The sequence below is a fragment of the Emiliania huxleyi genome (assembly GCF_000372725.1).
Source record: "Emiliania huxleyi CCMP1516 unplaced genomic scaffold EMIHUscaffold_3, whole genome shotgun sequence".
NCBI classification, from domain to species: domain Eukaryota; phylum Haptophyta; order Isochrysidales; family Noelaerhabdaceae; genus Emiliania; species Emiliania huxleyi.
The window spans coordinates 1,340,656-1,367,558 of record NW_005199770.1 but is presented as its reverse complement, the minus strand read 5'-3'; the positions used below and the strand labels follow the sequence as shown (position 1 = coordinate 1,367,558).

At 65.7% G+C, this 26,903-nt stretch overlaps 10 protein-coding genes across 10 annotated transcripts in view; 6 read left to right on the top strand and 4 right to left on the bottom strand.

The window, feature by feature from the left end:
- Positions 1 to 1,488: 1,488 nt before the first annotated feature.
- Positions 1,489 to 2,580, bottom strand: EMIHUDRAFT_432110 (hypothetical protein). Its single transcript, XM_005775337.1, has 4 exons — positions 2,438 to 2,580; positions 2,269 to 2,331; positions 1,894 to 2,208; positions 1,489 to 1,819 (listed from the first exon to the last, which is right to left on the bottom strand). The coding sequence occupies exons 3-4, from the start codon at positions 2,193 to 2,195 to the stop codon at positions 1,672 to 1,674; spliced, it is 450 nt and encodes a 149-aa protein (XP_005775394.1). The 5' UTR covers positions 2,196 to 2,208; positions 2,269 to 2,331; positions 2,438 to 2,580; the 3' UTR covers positions 1,489 to 1,671.
- A 716-nt stretch (positions 2,581 to 3,296) lies between these two features.
- Positions 3,297 to 3,707, bottom strand: EMIHUDRAFT_195439 (hypothetical protein; the record flags this gene model as incomplete). Its single annotated transcript, XM_005775336.1, has 1 exon — positions 3,297 to 3,707. The coding sequence occupies one exon, from the start codon at positions 3,705 to 3,707 to the stop codon at positions 3,297 to 3,299; it is 411 nt and encodes a 136-aa protein (XP_005775393.1).
- Positions 3,708 to 10,690: 6,983 nt separating this feature from the next.
- EMIHUDRAFT_349615 (putative histone H2A) lies at positions 10,691 to 11,149 on the bottom strand (the record flags this gene model as incomplete). Its single annotated transcript, XM_005775335.1, has 1 exon — positions 10,691 to 11,149. A coding segment is annotated over one exon (395 nt), but the record flags the coding sequence as incomplete, so codon positions are not given.
- A 371-nt stretch (positions 11,150 to 11,520) lies between these two features.
- Positions 11,521 to 14,094, top strand: EMIHUDRAFT_432108 (hypothetical protein). Its single transcript, XM_005775334.1, has 7 exons — positions 11,521 to 11,735; positions 11,888 to 12,271; positions 12,787 to 13,131; positions 13,282 to 13,330; positions 13,400 to 13,498; positions 13,572 to 13,612; positions 13,725 to 14,094. Exons 1-7 carry the CDS (start codon positions 11,709 to 11,711, stop codon positions 13,794 to 13,796), a joined length of 1,017 nt encoding a protein of 338 aa, XP_005775391.1. The 5' UTR covers positions 11,521 to 11,708; the 3' UTR covers positions 13,797 to 14,094.
- Positions 14,095 to 15,374: 1,280 nt separating this feature from the next.
- Positions 15,375 to 16,553, top strand: EMIHUDRAFT_95567 (hypothetical protein; the record flags this gene model as incomplete). Its single annotated transcript, XM_005775333.1, has 1 exon — positions 15,375 to 16,553. One exon carries the CDS (start codon positions 15,375 to 15,377, stop codon positions 16,551 to 16,553), a length of 1,179 nt encoding a protein of 392 aa, XP_005775390.1.
- Positions 16,554 to 18,719: 2,166 nt separating this feature from the next.
- On the top strand, positions 18,720 to 19,700 carry EMIHUDRAFT_432106 (hypothetical protein). The gene has a single exon (XM_005775332.1). The coding sequence runs from the start codon at positions 18,783 to 18,785 to the stop codon at positions 19,398 to 19,400; it is 618 nt and encodes a 205-aa protein (XP_005775389.1). The 5' UTR covers positions 18,720 to 18,782; the 3' UTR covers positions 19,401 to 19,700.
- A 1,161-nt stretch (positions 19,701 to 20,861) lies between these two features.
- EMIHUDRAFT_195434 (hypothetical protein) lies at positions 20,862 to 21,736 on the top strand (the record flags this gene model as incomplete). The annotated part of the gene is made up of 2 exons (XM_005775331.1): positions 20,862 to 21,222; positions 21,408 to 21,736. 2 exons carry the CDS (start codon positions 20,862 to 20,864, stop codon positions 21,734 to 21,736), a joined length of 690 nt encoding a protein of 229 aa, XP_005775388.1.
- Positions 21,737 to 21,882: 146 nt separating this feature from the next.
- On the top strand, positions 21,883 to 22,838 carry EMIHUDRAFT_447746 (hypothetical protein; the record flags this gene model as incomplete). Its single annotated transcript, XM_005775330.1, has 5 exons — positions 21,883 to 21,998; positions 22,085 to 22,388; positions 22,469 to 22,526; positions 22,622 to 22,709; positions 22,830 to 22,838. The coding sequence occupies exons 1-5, from the start codon at positions 21,921 to 21,923 to the stop codon at positions 22,836 to 22,838; spliced, it is 537 nt and encodes a 178-aa protein (XP_005775387.1). The 5' UTR covers positions 21,883 to 21,920.
- Positions 22,839 to 24,528: 1,690 nt separating this feature from the next.
- Positions 24,529 to 25,221, bottom strand: EMIHUDRAFT_195432 (hypothetical protein; the record flags this gene model as incomplete). The annotated part of the gene is made up of 2 exons (XM_005775329.1): positions 24,529 to 24,744; positions 24,844 to 25,221. 2 exons carry the CDS (start codon positions 25,219 to 25,221, stop codon positions 24,529 to 24,531), a joined length of 594 nt encoding a protein of 197 aa, XP_005775386.1.
- Positions 25,222 to 25,791: 570 nt separating this feature from the next.
- The window catches only part of EMIHUDRAFT_349606 (putative histone H2A), a gene marked incomplete at its 5' end in the record, with an annotated part of 42,515 nt that continues 41,403 nt past the window's right edge, over positions 25,792 to 26,903 (top strand). Inside the window, 2 exons of the mRNA XM_005775328.1 lie at positions 25,792 to 26,184; positions 26,679 to 26,682. Of these exons, the coding sequence (XP_005775385.1) occupies positions 25,792 to 26,184 (393 nt within the window). The 3' untranslated portion in view covers positions 26,679 to 26,682. The remainder of the gene's footprint in view (positions 26,185 to 26,678; positions 26,683 to 26,903) is intronic.

Below are 26,903 nucleotides of genomic sequence, written 5' to 3'. Positions count from 1 at the left end.
CGGTGCGCGCGGCCGCGGCGCGCCGCCAGTCGACAAGGCCGGTCTGGACGCCGACCTGGACGCATACCTCTCCACCAAGTCCGCCGCGAGCGGCACGGGCATGACGGATGCCGAGGCAGCCGCCGCCATGGAGATGGAGCCGTGACATGTGTGGCATATCTTTTCGTCGCAGCCGGTGTCAGACTGTCAATGTGGCGGGTCAATGACAGAGTAGTGCCAGAGGCAGCAGAGAAAACGGGCGCGGCGGTGAAGAGTCGGGATGAGAACTCTAAATTGGTGATGCGCGCGCACTGTTGTATAACAATACGTTGGTCATCGAGCTCATACCCCGACGCCCCGCGAGACTACAGACTTTTTTCCCTCCACACGCCCATCCTGGCCCGCGCGCTTGCCGACGCGAGAAGATCGCGCGACAGGAAATCTTGTACTTAGAGATGAGAGACACATGGCCGGGCAGAAAGCTGCGCTCGCAGTACACAGACAGGCTGACGCCTCTCCGCTCTCGCCTGAGCCGCTCTCGCCGAATCGCCCAAGAGCGACACGCGACACGCGCCAAAACTTTTAAACACGCGTTCAGTCCGCTGTGCGTTGGCGTTGAGCGCTAGCTGGGGAAGGGCGGCGGCAGCGCGAGGGCAATCCAGAGCAGCAGGTTGCCAAAGGCAAAGGCGAAGATGCCGACTCCGTCATCGGCTGGCTCCGACGGCGGCGGCGCGCCGTCCCGCGCCGTGTCCCACGCCTGGACGCGAACCCGCCTCCACCACCGCCGGCCGCGGTCGAACGCGACAACGCCCCGGTACACGGCTGTGACGGCAGCCGCCATGCCGGCCGACATGGCCACAAAGTTGATGGGGTAGTAGTTGGCCGCGCCGGTGGCGACAAGGAGGCAGGCGACGAGCCCGGCGGTCGGCGCAAGCGTCGCCATCGCCGCAGCGGCCGCGACGGTCACCGCGCCCGGCCGGGAGCCAGGGCTGGCCGCCGCGAGGAACGCGAGAGCGGCGCCTCCGCGCACGGGCCAGGGCGCCCGCGCCGCCTCCTCCATGACGAGAGCCGCGCGTGGGGCCGCCGCGAGCGCAACGGGCAGCGGCGGCGGCGCGAGCGGCGCGAGGGCATGTCGGGCCGCGAGAGGCGCGAGGAGCATCGCGACGGCGAAGCAAACCCTGGTCCCAGTCGGAGGTCGGGCTTGCTTGCCAAAAAACAAAGAAAAACCTGGGCATCCGGCCCGCTGGGTTGCAGCGAGAATCGGCGAGAGACTGCGAAGAGAGATAGGAAGAGGCAGACTCCCTAGGGTGGGCGACGGATAGCGCACCACACACCTCTCCTTAAAATCCCTGTGTGGTGGCGGCGTGCCGTCCTCCCATCCCTCCCTTGGGTTGTCTGTTTTCTTTCTTTCTTTCTTTGCGCTTCATACGGCCCTGGGTTTGAGGTCAATGACTGCACTCCAAGCAGTGGAAGTGCTCTCTTGAGCAGAGTCTGCGGCTCTTCCTGAGAGAAAACGACAAAAAATGTCAGCGTCCGAAAAAATTCAAGTGACGCACTCGCGACGCGGCCTTTCCCCCCTTTGCAGGATTGCAAGATAGTGCCAGCGAGCTCGCCCTGTGCTCCTACTAGCTGTGGTTCAATCCTCCGATCAAGTGCATCTCTTCTACTACAATACAGCCTACACTCGTGTGCCTATCCCCACGGAATGCGGCGCAGATCCGGCACGTTAATCTGCGGGATGAAGTTGAACGACGCCGACGCTTCCTTGGTGACGAGCCGGCCGTTGGTCCGGATGCAAGCGAGGAGGCCTCCGTCGGGGCCTAGGACCTTCGTGCGCTGCCTAATGAACGTTGAGGCAGCGCGATCGAGGACCGTATGCGCGTGCAGTGGCGGGCCCGCATACGCACTCCGGACCTGGATTGGTCTATGCCCAGCAGCTTGAGTTGGCCGAGAGGGAGGGCCGGAGGTAGCTTGAGGGTGACGTCTGCGACGTGCGAGCCCGGTGCGAGCGGGCACGTGTCTCCGCGAAAATAGACGCCGCCGAGGTCCATCGGCAGGACGATCGCCGCCGGCTCGCACCAGGAGTACTCGCCGCCGAACGGGATGGTCTCGGAAGCAAAGGCGAAGCGTGACCCCTTGGGCGTCGGCGTGGAGCGAACGCTCGTGATTCGTGCCGTGAGGTTAGTGCCGAGCGGGATGGTGGGCCGACCCCACATGCGCTCAACGGGCCTGTACAAGGCGGCGGAAAATTAGCGGCAGACGAGCGCTCCTTCCGGGACGGGCGCGTGCCTCCAGCCCTCCGTCTCGAAGATCTCGAGCTGCTTCACCTTCCAGGCGTACTCGCCCGGCGGGCTACACACATTGTGAGCCTTCACAGTGCGTCGGGCGGTTGTTGTGTGTGAGTGTAAATACCGGGCGGCCCGGGGCGGCAGCAGACTGTGTGAAGTGGCGAGCGTGCCTGTCTCCGTCGTCGGCCGAGCAGTCGGTCCAGCTCAGCACGATCACGGTCCCGTTGAAGTCCGTTGCTTTGACGGCAGCTGCGCTTATCGGCGAGTCCCACGCTTCGACGCTGAGCTTAGAAACGCGCGTCCAGAACGCGGTGGCGACGACGATCATCAGCGCCGCGATTAGAACAGGGCGGTGCGGCGATCGAGCGGTGGCGGCGGAGGCTATCATAGGTTGCCGATGTGTTGGAGAGGGGGACGGACATCGAATGATGCCGCGGTACGTTTTTCATCTTCAAGCCGCTCCCAACCCGGTACAGGTCAGCCGAATTTAAGATTTGAAGGCGGGGAGTCCGTTAGCCTTAAAATCTTGAAAATGTGTGAACGGACAGCTAAAATCTTGCGAAAATGCGCCCCAGAGCTCTAAAATCTTGGTCTAAAATCTGAAAATCGCCGGCCTGCGGCCGGCCTCTAAAATCTTAAATTCGGCGGACTTGTACACGGAACCATCCCTCGGAGACCCGTGTTATGGCCCTGCGAACGCGCACCCCCGGGGCTAGGGCTCTCTAGCCCGTAACCCGATCCCGATCATCCGGCCCGCTGGGTGCGCTTCTTAGCTCCCCGGCCCTGGATGTGAGGCTAATAACTGCACTCCAAGTGCTCCAAGTGCTCCGTCACGTTCCGAGCCTGCGGCTGCAACGCAAACAAAACTTTCGCTCGACTCTTCCTGAGAGAGAACGGCTCAAGAGAATTCGAGGGACCGACTCGCGACGCGGCCTTCCCCCCCTGAACTGCGGCCCCTGAACGCACGCGCTGCTGCTCCGCTCTCTTCTCTCTCCGCATCGCACTCGCATCCTCACCTCACTCGGCGCCTCAGCGCCTCACCGCGTGCGGCAGCACGTGTGTGCGCCAGAGGTCCACCAGCCCCGGCGCCGCCCCCTCGCCGTCGAAGCGCTCCTCGTCCCAAGCGATCAGGTAGCCCAGCCGCATCACCTCGACCGCCCACTTGCGAGCCGGCTCCGGGAAGAGCTCGTGCGACTGCGGCGACCACTCCGCCGCCTTGAGGATGAGCCTGCCCACCTCCACCGCCTCAGCCGCTGGCTCCAGGTTGGCCGGCCTGCGGAAGGGCAGAGGCGTGGGGTGTGTCCAAAGAGAGGATCCGGCGAGTGGGGGAGGGGCCGTAGCGCGCCTCAGTGCGAGGGCCTTGGCCTCGCCCGCCACGCGCACGCCGAAGCGTCCCGTCGAAGCGCTCGCGGAGACGACGACGCCGACCTTGCCGTTCATCGACGGCCGCGAGACCAGAGAGTGGATCGCGACAGTGGAGCCGGCGGCCGCAGCGGTCGGATTCGACTCGCCCCACGAGCAGAGGACGCGCGCCCGCTCGAGGGCCGAAGGCTCGCCGGCTGAAGAGTCCGCACCGCCGCGCAGCAGCGCCCGCGCCCGGTCGACGGTGAGCGCCTGCGGTAAGAGGGACAATGATAGGACAATGCCCTCACATTTCAGCCGCTCGTCTCGGGCACGCCTCGAGGTGCTGGAGCGGCGTCCAGCCGCGGCTGGCGACCAGCCAGGCGGCGAGGTCGGCGTGGCCTGCGCTGGCACGCGATGTACAGGGGCGTGGCGCCTTCGTTGCGGGCTTGGCTGACCGAAGCGCCGGCCTCGAGGAGCAGCTGGGCAACGTTGAGGTGGCCCTTCTCGCACGCAACGGACAGCGGCGTGGTGCCTTCTTCATCAGCTTGGGCGATCGCCGCGCCAACCTCGAGGAGCAGCCGGGCGATGTCGAGGTGGCCCTGCTTGCACGCGATGAGCAGCGGCGAGGTGCCGTCATGCATGGCTTGGTTGACCGCTGCGCCGGCCTCGAGAAGCAGCTGGACGATGTCGAGGTGGCCCTTCCAGCACGCCATGCACAGCGGCGTGGTGCCACCCTCCTTGGCTTGGTCGATCGCTGCGCCAGCCTCGAGAAGCAGCCGGACGATGTCGAGGTGGCCCTTCCAGCACGCGATACACAGCGGCGTGGTGCCGTCATCATCAGCCTGGTTGACCGCCGCGCCAGCCTCGAGGAGCAGCTGGGCGCACTCGACGTGGCCCTGCTGGCATGCGGTGTACAGCGGCGTGGCGCCGTCCTCACCGGCTTGGTCGACCGCCGCGCTGGCCTCGAGAAGCAGCCTCGCGATCTCGAGGTGGCCCTTCGAGCACGCGAACGACAGCGGCGTGACGCCGTCCGCAGCTTGGTTGATCGCCGCGCTGGCCTCGAGAAGCAGCCGGACGCAATCGAGGCGGCCCTGCTGGCATGCGATGGCCAGCGGCGTGATGCCGCCGTTCATCGCTTGGTTGACCGCCGCGTCAACCTCGAGAAGCAGCCGGGCGCACTCGGGGTGGCCCTGCCAGCACGCCACGAGCAGCGGCGTGCGGCCATGCTGCTCAGCTTGTTCGATCGCCGCGCCGGTCTCGAGGAGCAGCCGGGCGCACTCGAGGCGGCCGTCCTGGCACGCTGCACAGCGCGGAAGCGCCGCCGCCATTCGTCGCCCCCACGCTCGCGCCGGCTTCGAGCAGCAGCCGCACCGCCTCGGCCTGCCCGTGCCGAGCGGCCCAAGTCAGCAGCGTGTCTTGCTTCTCGGTGTCGAGCCGCGCGTCGAGCTGGGCCGCGAGCGACGTGCCGCGCGTCCCCCGCCCGGAGAGGACGGCGCGCAGCGCGGCCAGGTCGCCCACCGCCAGCTCGGGCAGCAGAGTTGGGCTCAGGCCGCCGCTCATGCCGCCAGAAAGAAGAAAAACACACCCGTATGTTTCTTTTTTCCCTGCACAGACCGAGAGATCAAAAACGCTCGGCCTGACCTGTACGCCATACCCAGGTACGGTCGTACCTGTCTCTCCACTTAGCCATCCCAACTCCTCGGGCGACCGCGCGGCTGCGCTACTCACAGGCAGTCTCCCTGCCTCAGCTGTTACGGCACCACCCACCGACCAGTCTCTCGACGACGAGCCGTGGCAGGGCTCGCTGCGCCAGCTGCACAGCAGTACGCCACGACACAACATATTATCCAACATAACCTCTCCCTGAGTGCCCTACCCTTGCGGGGTTGCGGGGCTCAGTTGCCGCATTAGGAGCCTTCGCACCGCGAGTGGGCTCAGGTGGGATCCACACAGAGAGAGGTTCAGTACAGAGCCGCACTCTACACACCTTATCCCCCTACTCGGGCGGCATCCGTGGTGGTGAGACCCTGGGCAGTCAGAGAGGCTGGCAGTAAGTGGCGGGCTATGAAGTCGGGCCTCTCCCGACCCGCCATCGTTGCCTAAGGGAGGATCCTATCGGCCACTAGACCATGACAGATCAGAGGCGTACATGCCCTGTCCCAGCTCCCCCACTCCTCACACTGGGTTTGCAGTGCGCGACCTCGCCACCTCGCTACCAGGGCAAACCCCCTCTCTCCCCCTATAGGTGCTGCACTGCCACTGGAGTCTGGACGTCCATAGAAGGCGCGCGGCAGAGGCGGGAGGGGGGCGGGGAGAATCTAGCTCGCTCTGGCAGGGAGGCAACCAAGGGTGTGATAGAGTGTTTGGGTGAGAACAGGCGGAGCGTGTGTGCCTGGGCGCGATTGGGAGGGCACTTGTGACGAGGCATGGTTAGGCGAGTGGCAGTCGCGCTGGTGCGGACAGGGACTTGCTGAGTCGTGTGTGCGGACTTGCTGAGTCACATCCAAGACCGCATACCGGACAGAGAACTGCCTGGCTACGCGAAAAGAAACGACGCACGGTGAAAAGAAGCCCCGGTCCGGGCATGCAGTTCCAGGGACCTCACTCGAGGGACGGCACACCGTCCCGTTCCAGTTGAGATGTTGAGTTCTAGGCGCAGTGCTCCCCTACTCCGTCTCGCGCGTGATCGCGAACCGCAGCACGCACGTGACAAAGTCGCGCGCCGCGATGCCGTTGCGGCGGTCGAGCTGCCGGTCGTGGATCTCGTAGAGCGAGACGACGAGGAGCGCCGCCCGCTCGCGCGCCGCCGCGGGGAAGAGCGAGTGGCTTGCCGGCGACCACGGCGCCGCCGCCCGCCGTACCAGCGCCGCCGCCTCGCCCTCGCCGCCCGCGGCGCGCCGCAACGGCGTCGGCTCGCCCTCGTGCAGGCTTGCGCCGCTGCGCAGCAGGGAGAGGGCGCGGGCGGCGGTGAGGGTCTCAAGGTGCGCGAGCGGCGTCCAGCCGCGGCTGGCGACCAGCCAGGCGGCGAGGTCGGCGTGGCCTTTGCGGTTTGCGATCTCCTCGGGCGTGCCGCGGGGCGTAGCGGCGCGGGAGGCGCCGTAGGAGGAGAGGAGCTTGGCGACCTCGATGTGGCCGAAATGGCATGCCACGAGCAGCGGCGTGCGGCCATGCTGCTCCGCTTGTTCGATCGCCGCGCCGGTCTCGAGGAGCAGCCGGGCGATGTCGAGGTGGCCCTGCTGGCACGCGATGTACAGCGGCGTGGCGCCGCCGTTCGCGGCTTGGTTCACCGCCGCGCCGGTCTCGAGGAGCAGCCGGGCGACGTCGAGGTGGCCATTCTGGCATGCCATGCACAGCGGCGTGAAGCCGTCCTCCGCGGCTTGGTTGAGCGAAGCGCCGGCGTCGCGCAGCAGCCGGGCGATCTCGACGTGGCCCTTCTGGCAGGCCATGAACAGCGGCGTGGCGCCTCTGGCGGTGGCTTGGTTCACCGCCGCGCCAGCCTCGAGGAGCAGCCGGACGATGTCGACGTGGCCCTCTGCGCACGCAACGTGCAGCGGCGTGGCGCCGTCCGCTGCGGCTTGGTCGATCGCAGCACTGGCCTCGAGAAGCAGCCGGGCGACGTCAAAGTGGCCGTACTGGCACGCGACGAACAGCGGCGTGAAGCCGCCATCCACAGCTGGGTTGATCGCCGCGCCAGCCTCGAGGAGCAGCCGGGCGCACTGGACGTGGCCTTGCCAGCACGCCATGAACAGCGGCGTGGCGCCGTCCTCCTTGGCCTGATCGAGCGAAGCGTCAGTGTCGCGCAACAGCCGCACACACTCGAGTTTGCCCTCCCCGCACGCGCGGAGCAGCGGCGTGGCGCCGCTAGAATCTGCTTGGTTCACCGCAGCGCCGGCGGAAATCATCAGCCGAACGCAGTCGATCTTGCCAACCAGGCTCGCAGCGCTCAGCGGCGTGGTGCCGTCCTCATCGGCTTGGTCGATCGCCGCGCTGGCCTCGAGGAGCAGCCGGGCGATCTCGAGGTCGCCCATCGCGCACGCGATGATCAGCGGCGTGACGCCGCCGTCCTCGCCGGCCTGGTTGACCGCTGCGCTGGCCGCGAGAAGCAGCCGGACGATCTCGAGGTGGCCCTTCGCGCACGCGATGAACAGCGCGGAGCGGCCGCCGCTGTTCGTCGTCCCGCAACGCACACTTGTGCCGCTGTCGAGCAGCAGCCGCACCGCCTCGGCTTGCCCGTGCCGCGCCGCCCAGGTGAGCAGCATGTCTTGCTTCTCGGTGTCGAGCCGGACACGGGCAGGCTGCGGCGCGGCGCTCGAGGCGGGAGCGCGCCGCCGCAGCAGGCCCTGCTGCCGCGAACCCTGTCCGAGGTCGCTGACCCGCGCGCCCCCGCGGCCCGCCGCCGCGCCCTGCCGACCCGCCGGCAGCGCGAAAAGAAACCCCGTCCTCCGCTGGGAGGGGCCAGCGGCGGCGGCGCGGGCCGAGCCCACGGCCGGGCGCCGCGTCACCGAGTACTCGCCGCCCGCACCCGAGGCACTCTTCGCCCTGGCCGCCGCCGCCCGCGCCATGGCGTCGGCGGCGGCTTGGACGGTGACTGCGGCCGGGTACACGAATCGGTCGTTGACTCCGGCGGCGTTGAATCGGTCCGTCCAATCGCGGCACGCGGACGGCAGGCAATTTCTCTCGCTGAGCGGCACGCACAGCTGGTGCTGGACCATCAGGCGGGAGCGGCCTGACGCAGACTCGAGGGTCGCGCCGTCGTGCCCGCCAATCGCAAAGTCGCGAACGAGTGCGCAGGTGGGCGCGCCCCGCTTGCGCTGCTGCGCCGGCGGGGAAAGCGCTACATAGAGTCGGACAGGCTCGCCAGCATCTGGCCGAGCAAGCAGGAGGCCGACGAGCGATCCGGATGCGCCCGCGTCCGGATTGATGAGGCCCTCCCCGGATTTCAGCTTGACCTCGAGGAAGAAGGGCCGGAGCGTCGCGGCCGAGCCCTGGCCGGCAGCAACGTCGCTGCTCGAAAGAAGGTAGCGGGGGCGGCCTTTTCCGCCTAGCCACCCGTCGACGCTGGCACCCACGCTCTGCGCCGCCGCCGGCCCCGGCCCAGCGCCCCGCCGGTAGCTGCTGCGGAGCGAGAGCGGCTTGTCGTCCTCCTCGCTGTCCACATCCTCGCTGTCCTCGCCGTTCGCCGCCACGCCTGCCGCATCGGGTGAGCCGTCGCAGGCCACGCCATCGCACACCGGCCTCGCCAGCGTCAGCAGCTGCTGCGAGCGCGCCCACCACCGCTCGGCGTGGCGGAGCCACGCCCCCAGCTTTTCCATCACCGACGTCGTGTATGACCCGGCGCTCGCACCGAGCTGCGCCCACGACTGGCGGCAGAGGTGCAGGTTGACGTTGCCTTCGGCGTCGCGGTACGGGAGGCGGCGCTCCTCGCGGAGGAGGAAGCGGGAGGCCGAGAGCCCACCGATGTCGATCTCGACGAGCGGCGTCGCAGAGTACGTCGCTCGCGGGCCAGTCGCCATCCGCGAGGAGGTTCGCAGGTTCGCGGCAACGGTGTTTTGGCGCCGCTGCAACGCATAAAAGAAGAATTCTTACCCTGCTCCTTACCGGAATCTCGGAGTCGCACCTCCTTTCCGGCCGCGGCCATGCAGCATGCCCTAACACTAAGTCGAGCAGCGCCCGCTCGGTGTTGCCGAAGGCGACAAAAGCCCCCTTCCAGCCGAGCCGATCGCCACCCTTGCACGCAAGCGACAAAACAGATTTTTAGCAATACCAAACAACTCTAACACTCACACGTCATTTGGGGCCTGGAGCCCTGTTCACGCGCGCGCGAGACGTGCAGACAGGGTTGCCAGGTGAGAGCGAATGGCGCGGTTCACGCCTCGCACAACAGAGAGAGAGATGCGCTCTGCATGGTGGGACATAAAAGAGAGCGAGTACTTGGGCGAGTAGGCCGTGCGGTCAACGCTGCCGCGCGCGACTTTGCGCGCGAGGCGGCGCAGCTTGAGAACGGCGGTGGGCGAGAAGCCGCCGCCGAACGTCTCGTGGAGCAGCAGGTTGAAGTTGTTGCGCTTGACAAAGATCGCGTCGTGGTAGAAACCGCGATGCGCCTTGACGTAGCCGTGGCCGGTCTTGTGGGAGAAGGGTTGGCTGGGCTGCCCGCGCGCCTTGCAGCCCATGTTCAGGCGGCGGGCCTTCTCCTCGGTGTTGCCGAAACCTGGCAACCCTGTCTGCACGTCTCGCGCGCGCGTGAACAGGGCTCCAGGCCCCAAATTACGTGTGAGTGTTAGAGTTGTTTGGTATTGCTAAAAATCTCTCTCTCTCGCAAGCGAGCTCGTAAGTTTCAAGTCGCCAACGAGGCGCACATGCCCTTTGCCGATGTTCGCCGCCGCCACGTCAGGTTGTTTTGGGTTACTGTAACTGAGGTGTGCAGTCGGCTCCATCTCGATGAGCATGCCCCACGCCGAGCGAAGGGTCTTGACGAGTCGTTTGAGCAGGTATTTGTGTCGTGTCGCGTGCTTCGCACGCGGGTTGACCATAAAGAATTTTACAACGAAACTCCCTCGCACAACACTGGCATAAATTTTACAACCACACGACACGATTCGATTCACGCGACACGATTCACGCGACAGGCGAGGCGCGGGCGACGGCTTCCTCAGAAGCCGTCGCCCGCACCACAGGAGCAGTCACACCACCACTCCCACTCCGGCGCCCACCCACTCCCCGCATAAAGAATTCTTGACCACAAGCACGCAGCCCTTTTTTGGATACCTCTGTGTTCGTGCGTTGCCCATCTCTACGGGAGATGACTGCTCTATTTATTTATTATTTATGGTGCTCGAAATGTGCACATTCGAATGTGCCCGGAAGCATGCGGCGTAATCGTTCCTCCCTCCGAACACGAGCAATTGTCTTTCTTTTTTGGATGTAGAATAAAAAAAGAAAAAGGCACGCGCCGCCCGTCTACTCCTCACCACAAGGGCCACGCACGGCTCACAAACTCAAAACGACTGCGAGAGACACCGTGTCACACCGGCACACGCAGCTCGTATAGGCGGCTCAAAAGCCGAGAGAGAAATAGGCGGCTCAAAAGCCGAGAGAGAAGGGTGGTGTTTAGAAACACCGGGGGTGGAGTGGCGAATGGCGGAATTAGAACTCCTGCGACGCGCCCTTGCCGGCGACCTTCGACTTCTTCGGCAGGAGCACCGAGTGGATGTTGGGGAGGACGCCGCCCGAGGCGATGGTCACGCCGCCGAGGAACTTGTTCAGCTCCTCGTCGTTGCGGACGGCGAGCACGAGGTGGCGCGGGGTGACGCGCTTCTTCTTGTTGTCGCGGCACGCGTTGCCCGCGAGCTCGAGCACCTCGGCAGCCATGTACTCGATGACGGCCGTCAAGTAGACCGGGCCGCCCGCGCCGTACCGCTTCGCCAGGCGCATGGTCCGGAGCGCCCGCCCGATCCGCGCGACCGGGAAGGTGAGGCCGGCCTTGGCCGACTTGGACTGAGCCTTCTTCTTGGAACCGCCGCGACCGCCCTTGACCATGATGCCTGTTTGTGTTGGTGATGACGCACTTCCGATTCAGCACGCGAGTCGACCCTCAATTTCGATCCGCACCCGCCTGCAGCGGCGCGGCCTCGCCCGCGAAGATGGCTCGCCCCGCGCTCCTGCTCGCGCTCGTCGCCGCCGCGGCCGCGCTCGCGCCGAGCGGGCCCGGCCGGAGGCAAGACCGCGCCGCGGGCCGCCGGATCGAGCCGCGAGCCGCCGCCCGCCCCGGCGGCGCGACCAAGCCAACGGTTGCCGAAAAGCCGAGGCGGCGGCGCGCGGGCCTCGGGAGCGAGTCAAACGGCGCCCGGTGCGTATCGCACGAGCCGCTCACGCCGCTCGCCCGCCCTCCTTGCTCGGCGGCCGCCCTCGAACGCTCCCAAGCGTCCCCACGGCCTATTCTCGAAACGCTGATTGCATTCAATCAACAACCGCAGGCCACCTTCTGTGCTTCCGCCGCCCGACTCGAGCTTTCCGACCGTGGTGTCCGATGACGCCGCCTCGCCCGGCGAAGCCGCCGCTTCTTCGGAAGTTGCCGCCGCCGCCGCCACCGTCGCCGCAATGGCCGCAGTTGGCCTCGACGTCACGGCGCGCTCTCGCTTTCCTCTCCTCTCCTCTCTTCTTGATTCCGCGCCCCGATCGCTCTCTGCTCGCTCCTCTATTATCCTCTATTCTCCTCTAGCGCTCGTTCCATCGCGCGCCCCTTTTCCATCCATCATCCCCCCTCCACTTCCACGCAGGCGCTCAACGGCGAGCTCGGGCTGCTCGGAGTCGCAGTCGTCGCAGCGGCGGTGGCAGGGTCGGCGGACGACGCGGGCGCCTTTGGCGGCGCGGTGCGCGCCATCGGCGGCGCAGCCAACGGCATGCTCTCCCTCTCCGCAGAGGCCCTCGCGGCTTCGGTCGGGGATGCCCCAGGCACCGCCACCGCTCGAGGCAGCACCAGCGATGCTGCAACCGCAGCCGAGGCGGCGGCGGAGGCGCTCGGCGCTGTGACGGCGCCGCGGCTCGACGGCACAAGCTCCTCGGCGCTGGACGCCGTCGCCCGCTCAGCGGAGGCGGCGCTGGTCGCCCGAGCCGCTGCAGAGGCGGCTGCGGCAGAGGCCGAGGCGGCCGAGGCGGCGGCGGCGAGGGCGGCGGTTGCGGCGGGCGAGTCGATGGCGGGGCTCGAGGAGGCGCTGGCGGTCGAGGCGGCGGCGGAGAAGACCAGGCGCGCAGCGCAGGCGCGGGCGGACGCCGCCGTGGCGGCCGTGGTACCGGCGGCCGCCGCCGCCGACAAGGCGATGCGAGGTGCCACCCCGCCCCTTCCTCCCTCCCTCCCTCCCTCGGCTCGTTGCCCATCCCCTCGCATCCCCCTCCCTCGCAACCCCCTCCCTCGCAACCCCCTCCCTCGGCTCATTGCCCATCCCCTCGCATCCCCCTCCCTCGCAACCCCCTCCCTCGCAACCCCTCCCTCGCAACCCCCTCCCTCGCAACCCCCTCCCTCGCATCCCCCTCCCTCGCAACCCCCTCGCAAGGCCTCGAGGCGGCGCTCGACGAGGAGCGGCGCGCGCAGCTCGCGGCGACCGCCTCAGAGGCGCGCCGCGCGGAGGCGAAGGCCGCCGCCGAGCGAACCCGCGCCGAGGCGGCGGCGGCGGCGGCGGCGCTGGAGGAGGCGCAGGCGGGCCTCACCGCGCTGATCCGCAGCGGAGGCGGCGTCGGCCGCGGTGGCGCCGAAGAGGCGGAGGAGGCGGAGGAGGCGGAGGCGGAGGAGGCGGAGGAGGCGCCGCAAGGAGTGGCGGAGGAGGAAGTTGAGGAGGCGCCCGAGGCGGTGAAGGAGGCGGAGGCGGAGGCGGCCCCGGCGGAGGAGGTGGCGGACGAGGCAGCGGCGGGTGGCGGCGCGCGTGTGGGCGGCGCGCTGCAGGTGGCGGGCGGCGGGCTGCAAGTCTCGCTCCGCGGCTTGCCCGACTCGGTGGCTGCGTCGCGGCTCCTCTTCCACTTCCCAGAGGCGACCCCCCCCCCCCCCCCCTCTCCCGCTCCCGCCCTCTGCCCTCTCGCAGCGGTAGCGCTACTCTTCTTCCACGCCTCCCTTTCTGCCCTTCCGCCCTCCTCGCCCGTTGGCCGCGTCCAGCCCCACCACCCCGCCCCACGCCCGCAGGCGGTCGCCATCGTCGAGGCCTTCGCACCCGCAACGAGCCGGACTACCGGCGCCACCGCCGGCACCGCACCACTGTCGCGGGACACGTCCACGACGCGTCCCTCGACACGCGCCGCAGGCGAGGCGCGCCGCGAAGTGCTGCTCGTGCTGCGCCAGGGGCAGCGGCTCAGCGGCGGCGCCGTCGCGCTGCGCGCCGCGGCGGCGACGGGCGCGGCAGGCATGCTTTCCGTCTCGGTGGGGAGCAGCGCTCGCGACACCATTTGCTGGAGCCTTTCGGAACTTTGATGTAGGCTTGCGCGCGGCTGCGGTGCTGCAGCCGCGCCGGGAGCAGGCTGGACGCCCCTCGCCCGCCAATCCCCACGCCACTCTCTTTTGCGCCGCTCCTCTTCTCGCTCTGCGCCGCTCCCCCTCTCCCCTCTCCCACGCCTGACGGGCCCCGCCAGGCGAGCGGCAAGGTGCGTTTTGTGATCTGGCGGAGGCAGCCCGTCACCGTTCGCGACGAGTTCGCGTTGTGAAGTATGAGACTCAGGTTGTGAGGCAGCCACCAGGCTGTGCGGCCGCACGCTACCACGGCCCGGAAAGGGAGCTGGAGACTCTTTCGTTGTATACGACTCTTGCGGCCGGCCCCTGCCCTCCGCCTCCGTTCATTGTTATGCTGAGTTCACGCGGGTTGTTTGTCGGGTTGTAACTATGCCCGAGGCCGAGCGGGTGGTTTGTTCATTGTGTGCGTCAGCGTGTTTGTCGCTTGCCGCTTTGCTTTCGTCTTTCGGGCTCGCCGCGTCGCCCCAACGGAGAACGATTTTTCTCATTTTTCTTATTTTCGCTAGACTAGACCAGGTTCAGCTGCTCTGGGCGGGCTCTTCAGGCTGAGGTGCTCACGCGAAAAGGAATCGACGCGATGTACAAAGCATACAAGAAGAGGAGAAAGAAGAGGACGGACATCAGTGATGACGAAACAGAAGCTAGCGCAGACGAGGGCAGGGCAGACCCGGGGACGGCGGAGTCGGAGCAGACGGCATCGGCCGCCGAGGTGCGAGGAAACGTTGGGAAGAGGCACGAGGAGGGCGGCGACCTCGACCGACTACGGAGGACCCGTCACCAGACGACGCAGGGCAGACGACGGGGAGGCGGAGCAGACGCGCAGGGCGAGACGAGGGAGGGAGCAGGATGTTGCTGAGATCAGCAGGAGGATGTACGACGAGATTAGGAGCAACAGGGACCCGAGGGACCATGTGGAAGACGGCTAGTGCTAGTCCCCCATCGGGAGGACGACCCCGGCTAGTCGCCGACCACACCCACAAAGAACCCTGCACAAAGACCGCAGGGCGGGGACCTGTTCCTTTTTACCCATCTCCTAGTAGAGGTGTCCGTTTTTATTTATTTATTTAGACTAGACCAGAGAGAGAGTCAAGACTAGACACACCCCGCGCGCGCGCTACGGGAGAGCGCACGAGTCGGGGTCCGCGCCAGTGTGCAGTGAGCGTGAGCTGCCGCGAGGGGTTCCGCCCCGCAGGCAGATATTATACCGAGTCGGTGCCCGGTGCCAAGCGCAGGCGGTGCCCGCAGGTCGGAAAGAAAGAGAGAGCTAACAAGCTGCCGAGCCCAAAATCACTGATTCACTACACTGTGAGAGTCGTGATTTCTTGTTGGTTTTCTAAAATCTCCTCAGGTCGGACCTTAAGACAGCATTGTAGATCCCTGGGCGAGGGTGGTGGCGTCCCCGTCGGGAGAGGGTTGTCTGCGCAGTGGTGGCCTACCCGTCGCCCCGCCAGCGGCCAGCCGGGTTCGCGCCAGTGACTGCCCCAGTGTGCAGTGAGTCGTCTGTCTGCGCCTTCCTTGTCCGTTGCCTGTGGATCTCGAGTGTGAGGGGGGGGGGGGGGGGGCTAGCCCTGGGGGGGTGCGCGGTCGCAGGGCCATAACACGGGTCTCCGAGGAATCTTTTTCGCGAATTAAAATTCTTCTTTCTTTTTCGCGTGGTTTAAATGTGTTAGTGCCAGTGCGCGCCAGTCCCGTCCCAGTGTTGTGTGAGCTTATTAAAATTCTCTTCTCAGCCGCCTGCTTCGATCTCCTGTATCGATGCTCGCCGACACCCGATGTTGAGACTGATGATATTGTCGTGCCTGTGCATTGCTGCTGCATCTGCCCAGGCACCGCCGAACCCGTGCACGGCCGCCGAGTGCACGCCAATCTTTTACCCCGGCTTGAACGGCTCCCAGTGCTATCGGATCCCGAGCATTATCGCGACGCACAGGGGCACGCTGCTCGCGTTCGCCGAGAACCGCCTTGGCGGCTGCGGCGACCAGGGCATGCACAATCTCGTGGTGCGGCGGAGCTCGGACAACGGCGCGACGTGGGGCCCGCTCATTACCGTCTTTGCCGGCGTGGTGCCCTGCCCGGGCTGCCCAGCCGCCGTGAGCAACCCAAATCCCGTCGAGGTGACCTTTCCCAACGGAACGCGCAGCATCCTGCTCGCCTTCGACACCATGAACAACCCAAGCGTCGCGCACCACGGCCTGGACATGACCATGTGGAGCCACGACGACGGGGTCAGCTGGGTCGGCGCCCGCGCAACCGAGTATCCGCCGCAGCCGAACGTCGGCAGCCTCATCGGACCGGCCGTTGGGCTGCAGCTGCAGGCGCCCGAGGCGCGGGGCCAAATCGTGTTCTGGATCACGTCCGGCTTTGGGTTCACGTCCGGCTTCCTCGCGGTCTCCAAGGACTACGGCGAGACCTTCACCGCGTCGCAGCACGTGCTCAAGGAGCCGGGCAGCGAGTGCTCCATCGCGTTTGCCGCCGGCCCCGGCAACTCCACCCTCATCATGAACTGCCGGTCGGGCCAGGATTCGCGCCGGGCACAGCTGTACTGGAGCCTGCTGGACAACGGGACGTACGCCTCGACCGAGCCAACCTACCCGACCCAGCTGACCGACCCTGGCTGCCAGGGCTCTATCCTGAGCGCGGCCGCCGGTGCCGGGTCGGTGCCGGGCTCGGGGTCGGGCGCGGGAGCCGCCACCCACGTGCTGTACACGAGCAACGCGGCGTCGACCTCAGCGCGCGAGCGCATGACGATCCACCGCAGCGACGACGGCGGCGTCAGCTGGAGCGCGGGGCAGGTCATCCACGCCGGTCCCAGCGCGTACTCGCAGCTCGTGCAGCTCCCCAACGGCTCCATGGCGGTGCTGTTCGAAGCGGGGGTGCGGGGCGCGTACGAAACCATCAGCTTCGCGCCGTTCGCTTGGACCCCGCCCCACACAGGGCCGGATTTTTACTGAGAGGAGAGTCTGGCCGTCGCCCACCCTTGGGCGTCTGCCTCTTCTCCTATCTCTCTGTCTCTGCAGAACCAGATATCGCTCATTCTCGCAGCGACCTTCATGCCCCTCACCCGCTCCTATCCTCCCGGCCGCCGATTTTTACGTACGTAGAGAGCTCTCTGTCTCTCAAGAGTGTACGTTCTCTCTCTCTCTCAGTGCTCAGAGTGTATGTGGTTCTTACGTGCATTCCCGGAGGAGATTTGGGAGATCGTAGGAGATTTTGCTCTGTGTCTTGTTTGCCAACAAAACACCTAGGAGATTTTGGAGGACTAGGAAACGTCAGCGTCCGACGTCCGTCCTTGCGCCACATACGCTCGATCCGATGAGAATGCCGAATGCAACTCCCCCGTGCCTCTGGCTTTTGGCCCTTGTCCTCGCCGCCCACGCCGGCAATGACCTCCCGGACGGCGTGCGCAGCATCCTGGTTGACGCCGGGAACGCGACGCGGCGCTGGGACCAGAAGCCTTGCGTGGGCAGCCCTCCCTCCCACGTGCTGCAGCCGCGCGACGACGAGGGCGTCGCCCTGGCGCTCGAGTGGGCCAGCCATCTGCCGGGCAACCCACCCGTCTCTGTCCGCAGCGCTGGCCATCACAGCGCGTGCTTTGTGAATCACGGCGTTCTCCTGGACCTGTCCATGCTGACCACGGTGTCGCTCACTTCATCGGACGCGGCTCACGTCGAATTCGGGCCGGGCGCGCTGGCGCGAGACGTCAACGCGGCCACGCTGCCGCGTGGGCGCGCCACTGTCACACCGCACATCTCGCACGTGGGGATGGGAGGCTTCATTGGCGGTGGAGGGTGGGGCTTCCTGAGCGACCGTTACGGCTTTGCGGTGGACCTGTTGGTCCGGGTCCGAGTTGCGCTGCCCAATGGCAAACTGAAGTGGATTGATATGGACTCCGGATCAGATGTGTCGTCAGTTCCCTGCGGCAGCGGAGAGGCTACCGACGCATGCACGGCCTGGGCCCTCAAAGCGTCCTACTCCAACTTTGGGGTGATCACGCGATTCGTCTCGCGGACGGTCGAGCTCCCCCCGAGCGGCGCGTTTCAATCGGCTGCGGTCGAGCTTCCTCTGGCTGCCACCGCCCAAGCCATCCGGGCGTTTGACGCGTGGAAGGACCGCTTCAAGCGAGAGCACGTCAAAGCAATCTGCCTTGCGGGCAGCTTTGGCCTGTCTTGCACCTTCACCGGCCTGGGCGACACGGCTGCATCAGAGTTTGAGGCCACCGTGAGGGGATTTGTGAAGGAGACTGCTCACGAGGATGTGCAAGTCGAGCTTAGCAGCAGGGCATTCTCGGAGTGGCTCACTCACTTTGATCGGGCCTGGCCGGATGGGAAGCAGCACCTCTGGCGATCCCTATTCGCGCCCAGGGTGGACAGAGCGGGTGACGTGATCTACCGGCACTTGGCGTCGGCCTCGGCTCCGAGCACGATGGCGATGGTGTCCATTCACCCGCCCGCCCTCTCCGCCTCGCTGCTCGCGCACAAGACGAGCGGAGACTTTTACCTCTCGACCTACGTCATCGTGGACGAGGGGGCGGACATGAAGGCGCACGAGGCTTGGGAGGAGTCCTTTTGGTCGGATGTCGAGGCGCTGCACGCACCGCAGCAGCTGCAAGAAATGGACGGCTTTGGCAACGAGATGACGAGCACCGGGACGGAGCCGCTCGTGCCTCGCGTGTATCCCGCGGGCCTGGCGCGCGGGCCGCTGGGGAGGCTCAAGCGGCAGCTGGATCCGCACAATATGCTGAGGGCGAACCACAACATCGCGCCCGAAGAGGGGGTGGGTAGCCCGAAGGAGGAGCTCTAGTCAAATCATGCAACTTGTTTCGAGCTTGCCTGTGGCGGGGGCGGGCGGGTGCACGGAGCTAAGTGCCTCGCCGCCCTCGCGGGAGTCGCTTAGTGCGCGCCAGTCCCGTGCCCACAGTCGTGCGAGGGAGTTTTGCGGTAAAATTCTTGTGTTAGTGACAGTGCGCGCCAGTCCCGTGCCCAGTGTCGTGCTAGCACTTGGAGCACTTGGAGTGCAGTCAGTAACCGCACATCCAGGGCCGGGGAGCTCAGAAGCGCACCCAGCGGGCCGGATGATTGGCATCGGGTTGCAATTATTTTTATCAGAAACGCCTTGCCCGCCGTGTCCTCCAGGCCGTGTCCGCTTCCCTCCGCATAGCAGCAAGTGCGCGCGAGCTCTCCATGCCCCTCTTCTCGCGCCGCAGCCCCCGCGGCGCCGCCAGCGACCCCTTCCCCTCCGGTTCGCACGGGACCGGCGTGCAGGACACGACTGCAAAGCTCACGCTCCTGCGTGGAGTCACCGGCCCCGAGGCACGCGAGGGCGACCTTCTCGCGCTGCTGGAGCGGCACGGCGGCGACGTCAATGCGGCGATCAACACCTACCTTGACGCGGGCGTGCACGGCGCGCCGCAGCCGCCGCCGGGCGCCGCCGCCTCGTCGTCGGCCCCCGCCCAAGCGCTGCTCCAAGTCACTTGCCCGGCGGGCGTGCGCGCGGGCGAGGAGATCCAGGTCTCCGCGCCGGCCGGCCTGATGCGGGTCGTCGTGCCGCAGGGCGTGGCCCCGGGGCAGACCTTCCTGATGCGCTGCCCCGGCCAAACCGCGCAGCAGCAGCAGCAGCAGCAGCCGTCCGTCGTCGTGGTGCGCCAGTCGCCGCGGTGTGTGGTGGCGCGGCCGTACGGCTGCTACGGCGGCGGCTACTATGGCGGCTGCTACCGGCGCGGCTACTACGGCGACCCTTACGTCGGCGCGGGTGTGGGGCTGCTCGGAGGCTTGCTCGTGGCGAACGCTCTCTTCTGGTGAGAAAGAGGCTGGTGAGCAGGTCGCCGTGGCTAGGATGCTAGGATCAGGGGGGCGGGGAGGGGCGAGGGAGCGGCGGCTAGGGGGGCTGAGGGGCAACCTTGGGTTAGGATGGCGCGGCTCACGGTGTCTATTTAGACCGGGCGGATTATGGAGCACGCCCCGACGGTCGTCTGGCTATTTAAATCGGAGTAGGACTCTCAAGTCTCATCTGCCATATGTTCCCCTGTTTTCAGTTGGGCGGTCACCCGCGCGCCGCGGGTCAGTGCACAGTCACGATAAAGAAAAAGAAAATATCTCCGCCGAGCAGCGGAGCGTTGGTTTAAATCTTTTCCCAAAAGGTGTTAGTGGATAGTGCCAGTGGCAGTGCGCGCCACCGCCAGTCCCGTGCCTAGTGTCGTGGCTCGTGCGTCGTGCGAGCGGGAGTTTTGTTGTAAAATTCTTTTCCCAAGGTGTACCTGTGTTAGTGCTAGTGCCAGTGCGCGCCAGTCCCGTGCCTAAAAGAAAGAAAGAAAGAAAACAGACAACCCAAGGCTTGGCGCCAAGGGAGGGATGGGAGGACGGCACGCCGCCACCACACAGGGATTTTAAGGAGAGGGGTGTGGTGCGCTATCCGTCGCCCACCCTTGGGCGTCTGCCTCTTCCTATCTCTCTTCGCAGTCCCTCGCCGATTCTCGCTGCAACCTTCATGCCACCTCGCGGTCTTTCCCACTCTCGTCGTTCTCTCTCTTGTCGCTTCTTCCCCTGTCGCTTCGCTCTCCTCTGCCTCGTTCTGCGACGCCGCCGCCGCCTGCCGGTCCCTTGTTCTCGCGGCTTCTTGCGCCTTTCGGCGCAGCTCCGCCCTCCTCGCTGCATATCCTGGCCCCTCGAGTCTATCGAGCTCTCCTCGCGCAAGGACGACTCTTCTGACGCCCACTGCGACCATTTGCCGCCAAGTCATATCTCGTTGCTCAGGTCCACTCTCTCTTCGGACACTTGTGCCTCCACGGCTGATGCTGGCGCTGGGGTCCCCTTCGGGTGCATCGTGACGGCTGACAACGGGATTTCCACTGGTTCGTGGTCGTCCTCCTCGGAGTCGTCTTCCCCGGCTTCCTTCCGCTCGGCTCTACGTTCGGTACGTTCGGCGTGGCTCACCCTCCCCATGCCGTGAACAGGCGCTTTATCCACCCTATATTCTTCTCTCGTTCCTCTGCACCCGTGCCTTAGTCTTGTCGTTGTTTCGCATCCATGTCAGTATGGCGATCGAGGCTGCCTTCCCCACTACCTGTAGTTCTCTCGTCACCTCTCCTGCGAGCTCCCCTCTCTTTCTTTCGGGTATGGAGTCCGTGAGTGCGGGCAGCGTGCAGGCAATCACGGGCGCTATTTTGTCGTACTCCTCTTCGGCGAGCACAGTGCCGTGCCACGGTGTTCCAATTCTTTTCCCAAGGCGCTTCCTCGACAAAACACCTCTCGCGCCAGTGTCCGATGAGCTGGCTTACACGCTCCGAGCCGCCGTTGCTGCCGCGGGCCTCCGTAGCTCAACCTCTGCTTGCGGTTGACGTGGCCAGTCGCCGGCTCGCCGTGGAGGGATATACGCCCAAGGGCCGCCGCCGTGCTGTCGGCTCCTCCGGCTTCCTCGATCGGCACTTCTACCTGAGCGCAGTGCTCGCCGGCGCGGTCACTCGTCTCATCGCGGGCACGCTCGTCCAGCTCTTGGTAGCGCACCGCGGTGGCCGTCCCGCGCTGGCGCCGATCCTTCACCTCACCCTGCTCGGCGCGGTCATCGGCGGCGTCATCAATGCGGGGTGGTACCGCTGGCTGGACGCGGCCATCGAGCGCTGGAGAGGTTCCGTCTCAATACTCCCGCCGCATGAGCCCGGCCAGCCGCCAACGACGCGAGAGGTGTCTGCCGCACGGACAGACTAATAGACGCAGCCCAGAGCTTCGCGACCGGCCGACCCTATAGGCGTCTGACTCTGTGGAAAGTGCGTGTGGAGGGAAATGCTCTGACGACTCGGTGCGTGTGCAGAGGCTCTTCGCCCCGCCTGCAGGTGCTGCTCAAGGTCGCCGTCTCCTACGCCTGCTGGGCGCCCGTCTGCAACTCTGCCTACCTCACCGCGATGCCCCTCCTGCGCGGTGAGAGCCTAGCCGCCGCCGTCGACGCGGCGCGGCGCTCGCTCGGCCGCCTCATGCTACTCGAGGCTGCCTGCTTCGCACCCTACAACCTCTTCGCCTTCCGGCTGCTGCCGCTGCCGCTCCGCGCGCCGGTGCAGTCCCTCATCGCGCTCTTCTTCTCCGTCGGCCTCGCGCTGCTGACCGACGACGAGCCGACCCTGTACGAGGAAGGGATCGGCGGTTGAGCATGATGTCTCTGTCTGAAGAGGTCAGAAGGACTTCTTTCTTCTTTTCCAGTTTATCAGAGTAATTTATATAGAAATTTGAACGGCTCCTTATTTCAAAGAGGAAGTTTCAGTCGCCGTTCACAGCTGCGCAAAAACCGACGATCAAGACGCGCTCCACAGACGCGCTCCACCCGCACATCTCATGGGCTGCTGCAAGAAAATACTCTGCTGTCTGCCTCGCACGTGCAAGAGAATACTCTGCTGCAGGCCGAATCTCACGGTGCCGCAGTGCGTATATCGCCGCACACACAAGCTGATGCTCCCGCTCACCATTCCGCATTCGGACTCCCGCCGCCGCGCTCGCAGTCGGCCGCCTCGGTCGCCATCTTCTGGAACATCACCGTGCTCGCCGCCGGGGTGGTCAACGTCATCTTTGACCAAACCAAAGATGCATTCGGCGACGAGGAGGCCTGGCAAGCAGGCATCATCAGCCAGATCTGCATCGCGAGCGTCGGCCTGCTCGGCAGCCTTGTGGCCCGCTGCTGCGTGAGCCAACACGTCGGCTTCGCCACGCCGCGCGAGCGGCTGCTCTTGGCCGTCCTATGCACGAGTGCGACGTTTGCCGGATACGGTACTCCGCGCGTGCTGGTAGTCTTCGTAGACAGCCTCGGTCGCACCGCATATACACCACACGCTGCCCAGCCCACCTCACACCGCCCGCACGCCACCCTCTCACTGCCGGACACACAGGCGCCTGGTGCGGCCTCTCCATCGCTTGGACCGTCGACGCCGTCGACAGCATCGAGTGGTGCGCGGCGCCGTCCCGCTGCAGCTGTCCTCGCTCTCCCCTCACACACGCGATAGCTCTCGACGTGTCCCCGGTGCTGTCTCTTGCCCGTCCAGGTACTGGTCGCTGCTCATCTGCTTCGCCGCCTTCTGCATGGCCGTCGCCTGCGTCCTCCACATCCTCCTCACCTACCTCCTCCTCAAGGTCGTCTGCTCGAAGAAGCCGGCGCCTGCAGCATCGGGCCTTTCTAGCGCCCGTAGTGCAGAAGTACACGACGTGCGCGCTCGGGCAGCCGGCCGTCACGAGGTATCCTTGACGTCGCAGAGCCTGTAACGCGCTTGGCGTATTTATTGGTGTACATAAGTGTGCTAGTCGAGTGTTTGTGTACGTATAGCCGGTCTCTGTCTGTGAGTCTCGAGTGTCGACAGTCGAGAGTCTGCAGTCTCCACTCGATCTCCTTTTTTGTTTTGAGTTTTGACTTTTGAGTTTTAGACGGCTTAAAAACTTTATTTGTGATTATACATGTATGGTGTATGTGTTTAGCCGCGCGGCCAAAACGCCGCACGAGACACCGTCGCGGCTCGTTGTGCGAGTATATGGGACACGATGTCTCAAATATGAGGGGTTTTGACTCCTACCGGCTCCTGACGCTATCCCTGGCAGCTCTAATGACCAGGATCAGTAGTGCTATGATAGAGGCTGCCCATACTAGCGCAGGAGCTGCCACACTCGCCCGGACCGTCCCCCTCTGGGGCCGGTTCCGCAGCCCGCGAGAGCCGACAGCGGGGCCGTGCCGCGGGTGCCTACTGCCGAGTGCCACAAACACTGCGCCGTCCCGCCATCACCTACAGGCTGTCTTGTGTGATGGTTGGGATGTCCAAACGCCACCATCTTGGCTCTTGCGACCTCAAACCCGCGAGCTGTATGGGTGGTCCTGACGTCGACAGACGCCCGAGGACCACGGTGAAGCTGAGCCGGAACGCGTCGACAAGTCTCGTCTGAGCCCGTGGCGGTCGCCGGCTGAGTCGCCGTGCACGGCCCGGTACCTCAGGCGTCACCTCCGCAGCCTCAGGTCTCAAACTCCACCACCTCCGCCAGGACGCCGTCGGTGGCACGCTCGGCGGCGAGTTTGTGGCAGCTCCACAGCGAGCGCGGCATCGAGCCTATTCGGTCTGGTCGGTTAGGCGCACTCCCTGGGTGCCAGGGAGTGCGCCGAACGCGCGAGCGGTGCGTCCTGGCAGCCCGCGCTGGCTGCGGAGCTGCCACAAACTCGAGACGCTTTTTTGGGACATTTTCGACGCTTTTGTCCCATATACTCGCACAACATGCCTCGCGCGCGCGCTCCGCGCGGTTCGGGCGGGGGGCGGATGTCGCGTCGTCGAGGCGCGTCGTGTTTACTCTTTACATTTTAGAGATGATTCCGTCGGCGCACGGCGGGGCCTGGCGCCTGGTCCACGGGGGCGGGGCGCCGACCGCCGTCGAGCGAGCCGCGCCGCGGCGCGTGGCGCGCGCCACCGCCAGTCCCCGTCCCCCCAGTCTCCGCAGTCGTGTGCAATCGTCTCCTCCCTCATGTGTGCTGAGGGCAGGCTGGAGAGCACACGTCACAGATCGTGATTCACGTATTATGCGGCCATAAAACACAGCGCGACACTCAGCTCACCCGCCGACGGAGGTGCTCGCCGCCGAGAGCTTCAGCTTGAGCACCGCTTCACGGAAAGCGCCGTGCCAGCCGGCGCCTTCACATAGCGCAGCAGCCTCGCCCATCGCGCCCTCGCCTACCGTGGACGCGTCGAAGGACGCGTCGCGGACGTGTGATGTGGACAGCCGCCTTCCGCACACCCCATGCTCACCGAGCTCGCGAAACGGCTCTGGCAGCGGCGCGGCGCGGCGCGGCGCACTGGGCGAGGTGTGCTGCCACCGCACGTCCATCGCCTGGCAGTGGTGAGGGCGGCAGAGAAGGCATTGGTGAGTGTGAGTGTGAGAGAGTGAGAGCGAGAGATGCGAGGCTAGAAGCGCTGCTACATTAGGGCTCGGCCGCCTGCCACCGCAGCGCCCGGATCGCCGCCACGAAGCTTGCACACGCCTCCTCGTCTCCCTCGCAGCAGACCAGGCCCGGGAAGCCGGGCTTGCAGAATCCGGCCAGCCGCAGCTCGCGCGCGCTGGCCACGATGGCCTTCCGCTTTGTCAGGCTCTTGATGTGGTGGAACCAGATGAGCCGCACGCCAAAGCCGCCACGTATCTCTTTGGCGGCGTCGAGTAGCGACGGCTGCTGCTGCTGCTGCTGCTGCTGTTGTTGCTGCTGCTGCTGAACGGCCGCGGATGCCTCCTGTTGCAGCACGAGGCACAGGTCCGAGAGCGCCTCGCGCCCATCCGCCACTGCCTCGTTTGCCGCATGGCAGAGAGCGGCCGAGACAGCGGCGTGTGCTGCGGGTGTGAGACCGGCGCAGGAGAGTTCGAGAGCAGGCGGCTCCGTCTCCGGGTAGACGGTCGGAAGCGTGCAGTGGAGCGTTGCCACCTCGCCGCACTCACCGACGGCGACGCTCACTGCGACAGAGAGCAGGCTCCGGCTTGTGTCGAGAGGCAAGGCACCGTCCACGAACGCTCGCGCCTGTGACTCGGCCGCCGCGTCGACTGAGCACTCGAACGGGTACATCGAACGCAGGCACTCGAGCTCGAGCAGCTGCCGCTCCAGCGTCGGCAGCAGGTCGCTCGGCATGGCTGACAGAAAAAAGAACAGCAAGTAAGAAAGAATTCAACGGGGAGAAACCAAAGACCCCCAAAACCCAGTCCCCCTCATCAACGGCTGCCACGTGTGCCCAAACAGCTAGGTCGCACCAAGCGGGGGAAGGAAACGCGGAAACGGCCCCCCCCGCGGCATGCATGGATGCATTGGAGACACAGTGCCAGTGGGGAGACAGACGCCACCATGCACCAACACTCTGGACTTCTAGCGGCTGTCAGGGCGAGTTCAGGAGCAACTGCCACGCACACAGTGCGGTGCGCCGCCGCCTCGGCTTTTCGGCAACCGTTGGCTTGGTCGCGCCGCCGGGGGCTGCCACCCGGGCGGCGGCTCGCGGCTCGATCCGGCGGCCCGCGGCGCGGTCTTGCCTCCGGCCGGGCCCGCTCGGCGCGAGCGCGGCCGCGGCGGCGACGAGCGCGAGCAGGAGCGCGGGGCGAGCCATCTTCGCGGGCGAGGCCGCGCCGCTGCAGGCGGGTGCGGATCGAAATCGAGGGTCGACTCGCGTGCTGAATCGGAAGTGCGTCATCACCAACACAAACAGGCATCATGGTCAAGGGCGGTCGCGGCGGTTCCAAGAAGAAGGCTCAGTCCAAGTCGGCCAAGGCCGGCCTCACCTTCCCGGTCGCGCGGATCGGGCGGGCGCTCCGGACCATGCGCCTGGCGAAGCGGTACGGCGCGGGCGGCCCGGTCTACTTGACGGCCGTCATCGAGTACATGGCTGCCGAGGTGCTCGAGCTCGCGGGCAACGCGTGCCGCGACAACAAGAAGAAGCGCGTCACCCCGCGCCACCTCGTGCTCGCCGTCCGCAACGACGAGGAGCTGAACAAGTTCCTCGGCGGCGTGACCATCGCCTCGGGCGGCGTCCTCCCCAACATCCACTCGGTGCTCCTGCCGAAGAAGTCGAAGGTCGCCGGCAAGGGCGCGTCGCAGGAGTTCTAATTCCGCCATTCGCCACTCCACCCCCGGTGTTTCTAAACACCACCCTTCTCTCTCGGCTTTTGAGCCGCCTATTTCTCTCTCGGCTTTTGAGCCGCCTATACGAGCTGCGTGTGCCGGTGTGACACGGTGTCTCTCGCAGTCGTTTTGAGTTTGTGAGCCGTGCGTGGCCCTTGTGGTGAGGAGTAGACGGGCGGCGCGTGCCTTTTTCTTTTTTATTCTACATCCAAAAAAGAAAGACAATTGCTCGTGTTCGGAGGGAGGAACGATTACGCCGCATGCTTCCGGGCACATTCGAATGTGCACATTTCGAGCACCATAAATAATAAATAAATAGAGCAGTCATCTCCCGTAGAGATGGGCAACGCACGAACACAGAGGTATCCAAAAAAGGGCTGCGTGCTTGTGGTCAAGAATTCTTTATGCGGGGAGTGGGTGGGCGCCGGAGTGGGAGTGGTGGTGTGACTGCTCCTGTGGTGCGGGCGACGGCTTCTGAGGAAGCCGTCGCCCGCGCCTCGCCTGTCGCGTGAATCGTGTCGCGTGAATCGAATCGTGTCGTGTGGTTGTAAAATTTATGCCAGTGTTGTGCGAGGGAGTTTCGTTGTAAAATTCTTTATGGTCAACCCGCGTGCGAAGCACGCGACACGACACAAATACCTGCTCAAACGACTCGTCAAGACCCTTCGCTCGGCGTGGGGCATGCTCATCGAGATGGAGCCGAC

What these genes read in the sequence shown, in the direction of transcription:
- EMIHUDRAFT_432108 (XM_005775334.1), top strand. Translation starts at nt 11,709, where the DNA reads ATGGCCGCAGTTGGCCTCGACGTCACG. An exon ending in AGGCGGCCGAGGCGGCGGCG is followed by an intron (nt 12,272 to 12,786) that starts GCGAGGGCGGCG and finishes GCGGCGGCGGCG; the next exon opens with GCGCTGGAGGAGGCGCAGGC. An exon ending in CGCAACGAGCCGGACTACCG is followed by an intron (nt 13,331 to 13,399) that starts GCGCCACCGCCG and finishes CACGCGCCGCAG; the next exon opens with GCGAGGCGCGCCGCGAAGTG.
- EMIHUDRAFT_432106 (XM_005775332.1), top strand. Translation starts at nt 18,783, where the DNA reads ATGCCCCTCTTCTCGCGCCGCAGCCCCCGCGGCGCCGCCAGCGACCCC.
- EMIHUDRAFT_432110 (XM_005775337.1), bottom strand. Translation starts at nt 2,195, where the DNA reads ATGTGGGGTCGGCCCACCATCCCGCTCGGCACTAACCTCACGGCACGA. An exon ending in CTGGGCATAGACCAATCCAG is followed by an intron (nt 1,820 to 1,893) that starts GTCCGGAGTGCG and finishes AACGTTCATTAG; the next exon opens with GCAGCGCACGAAGGTCCTAG.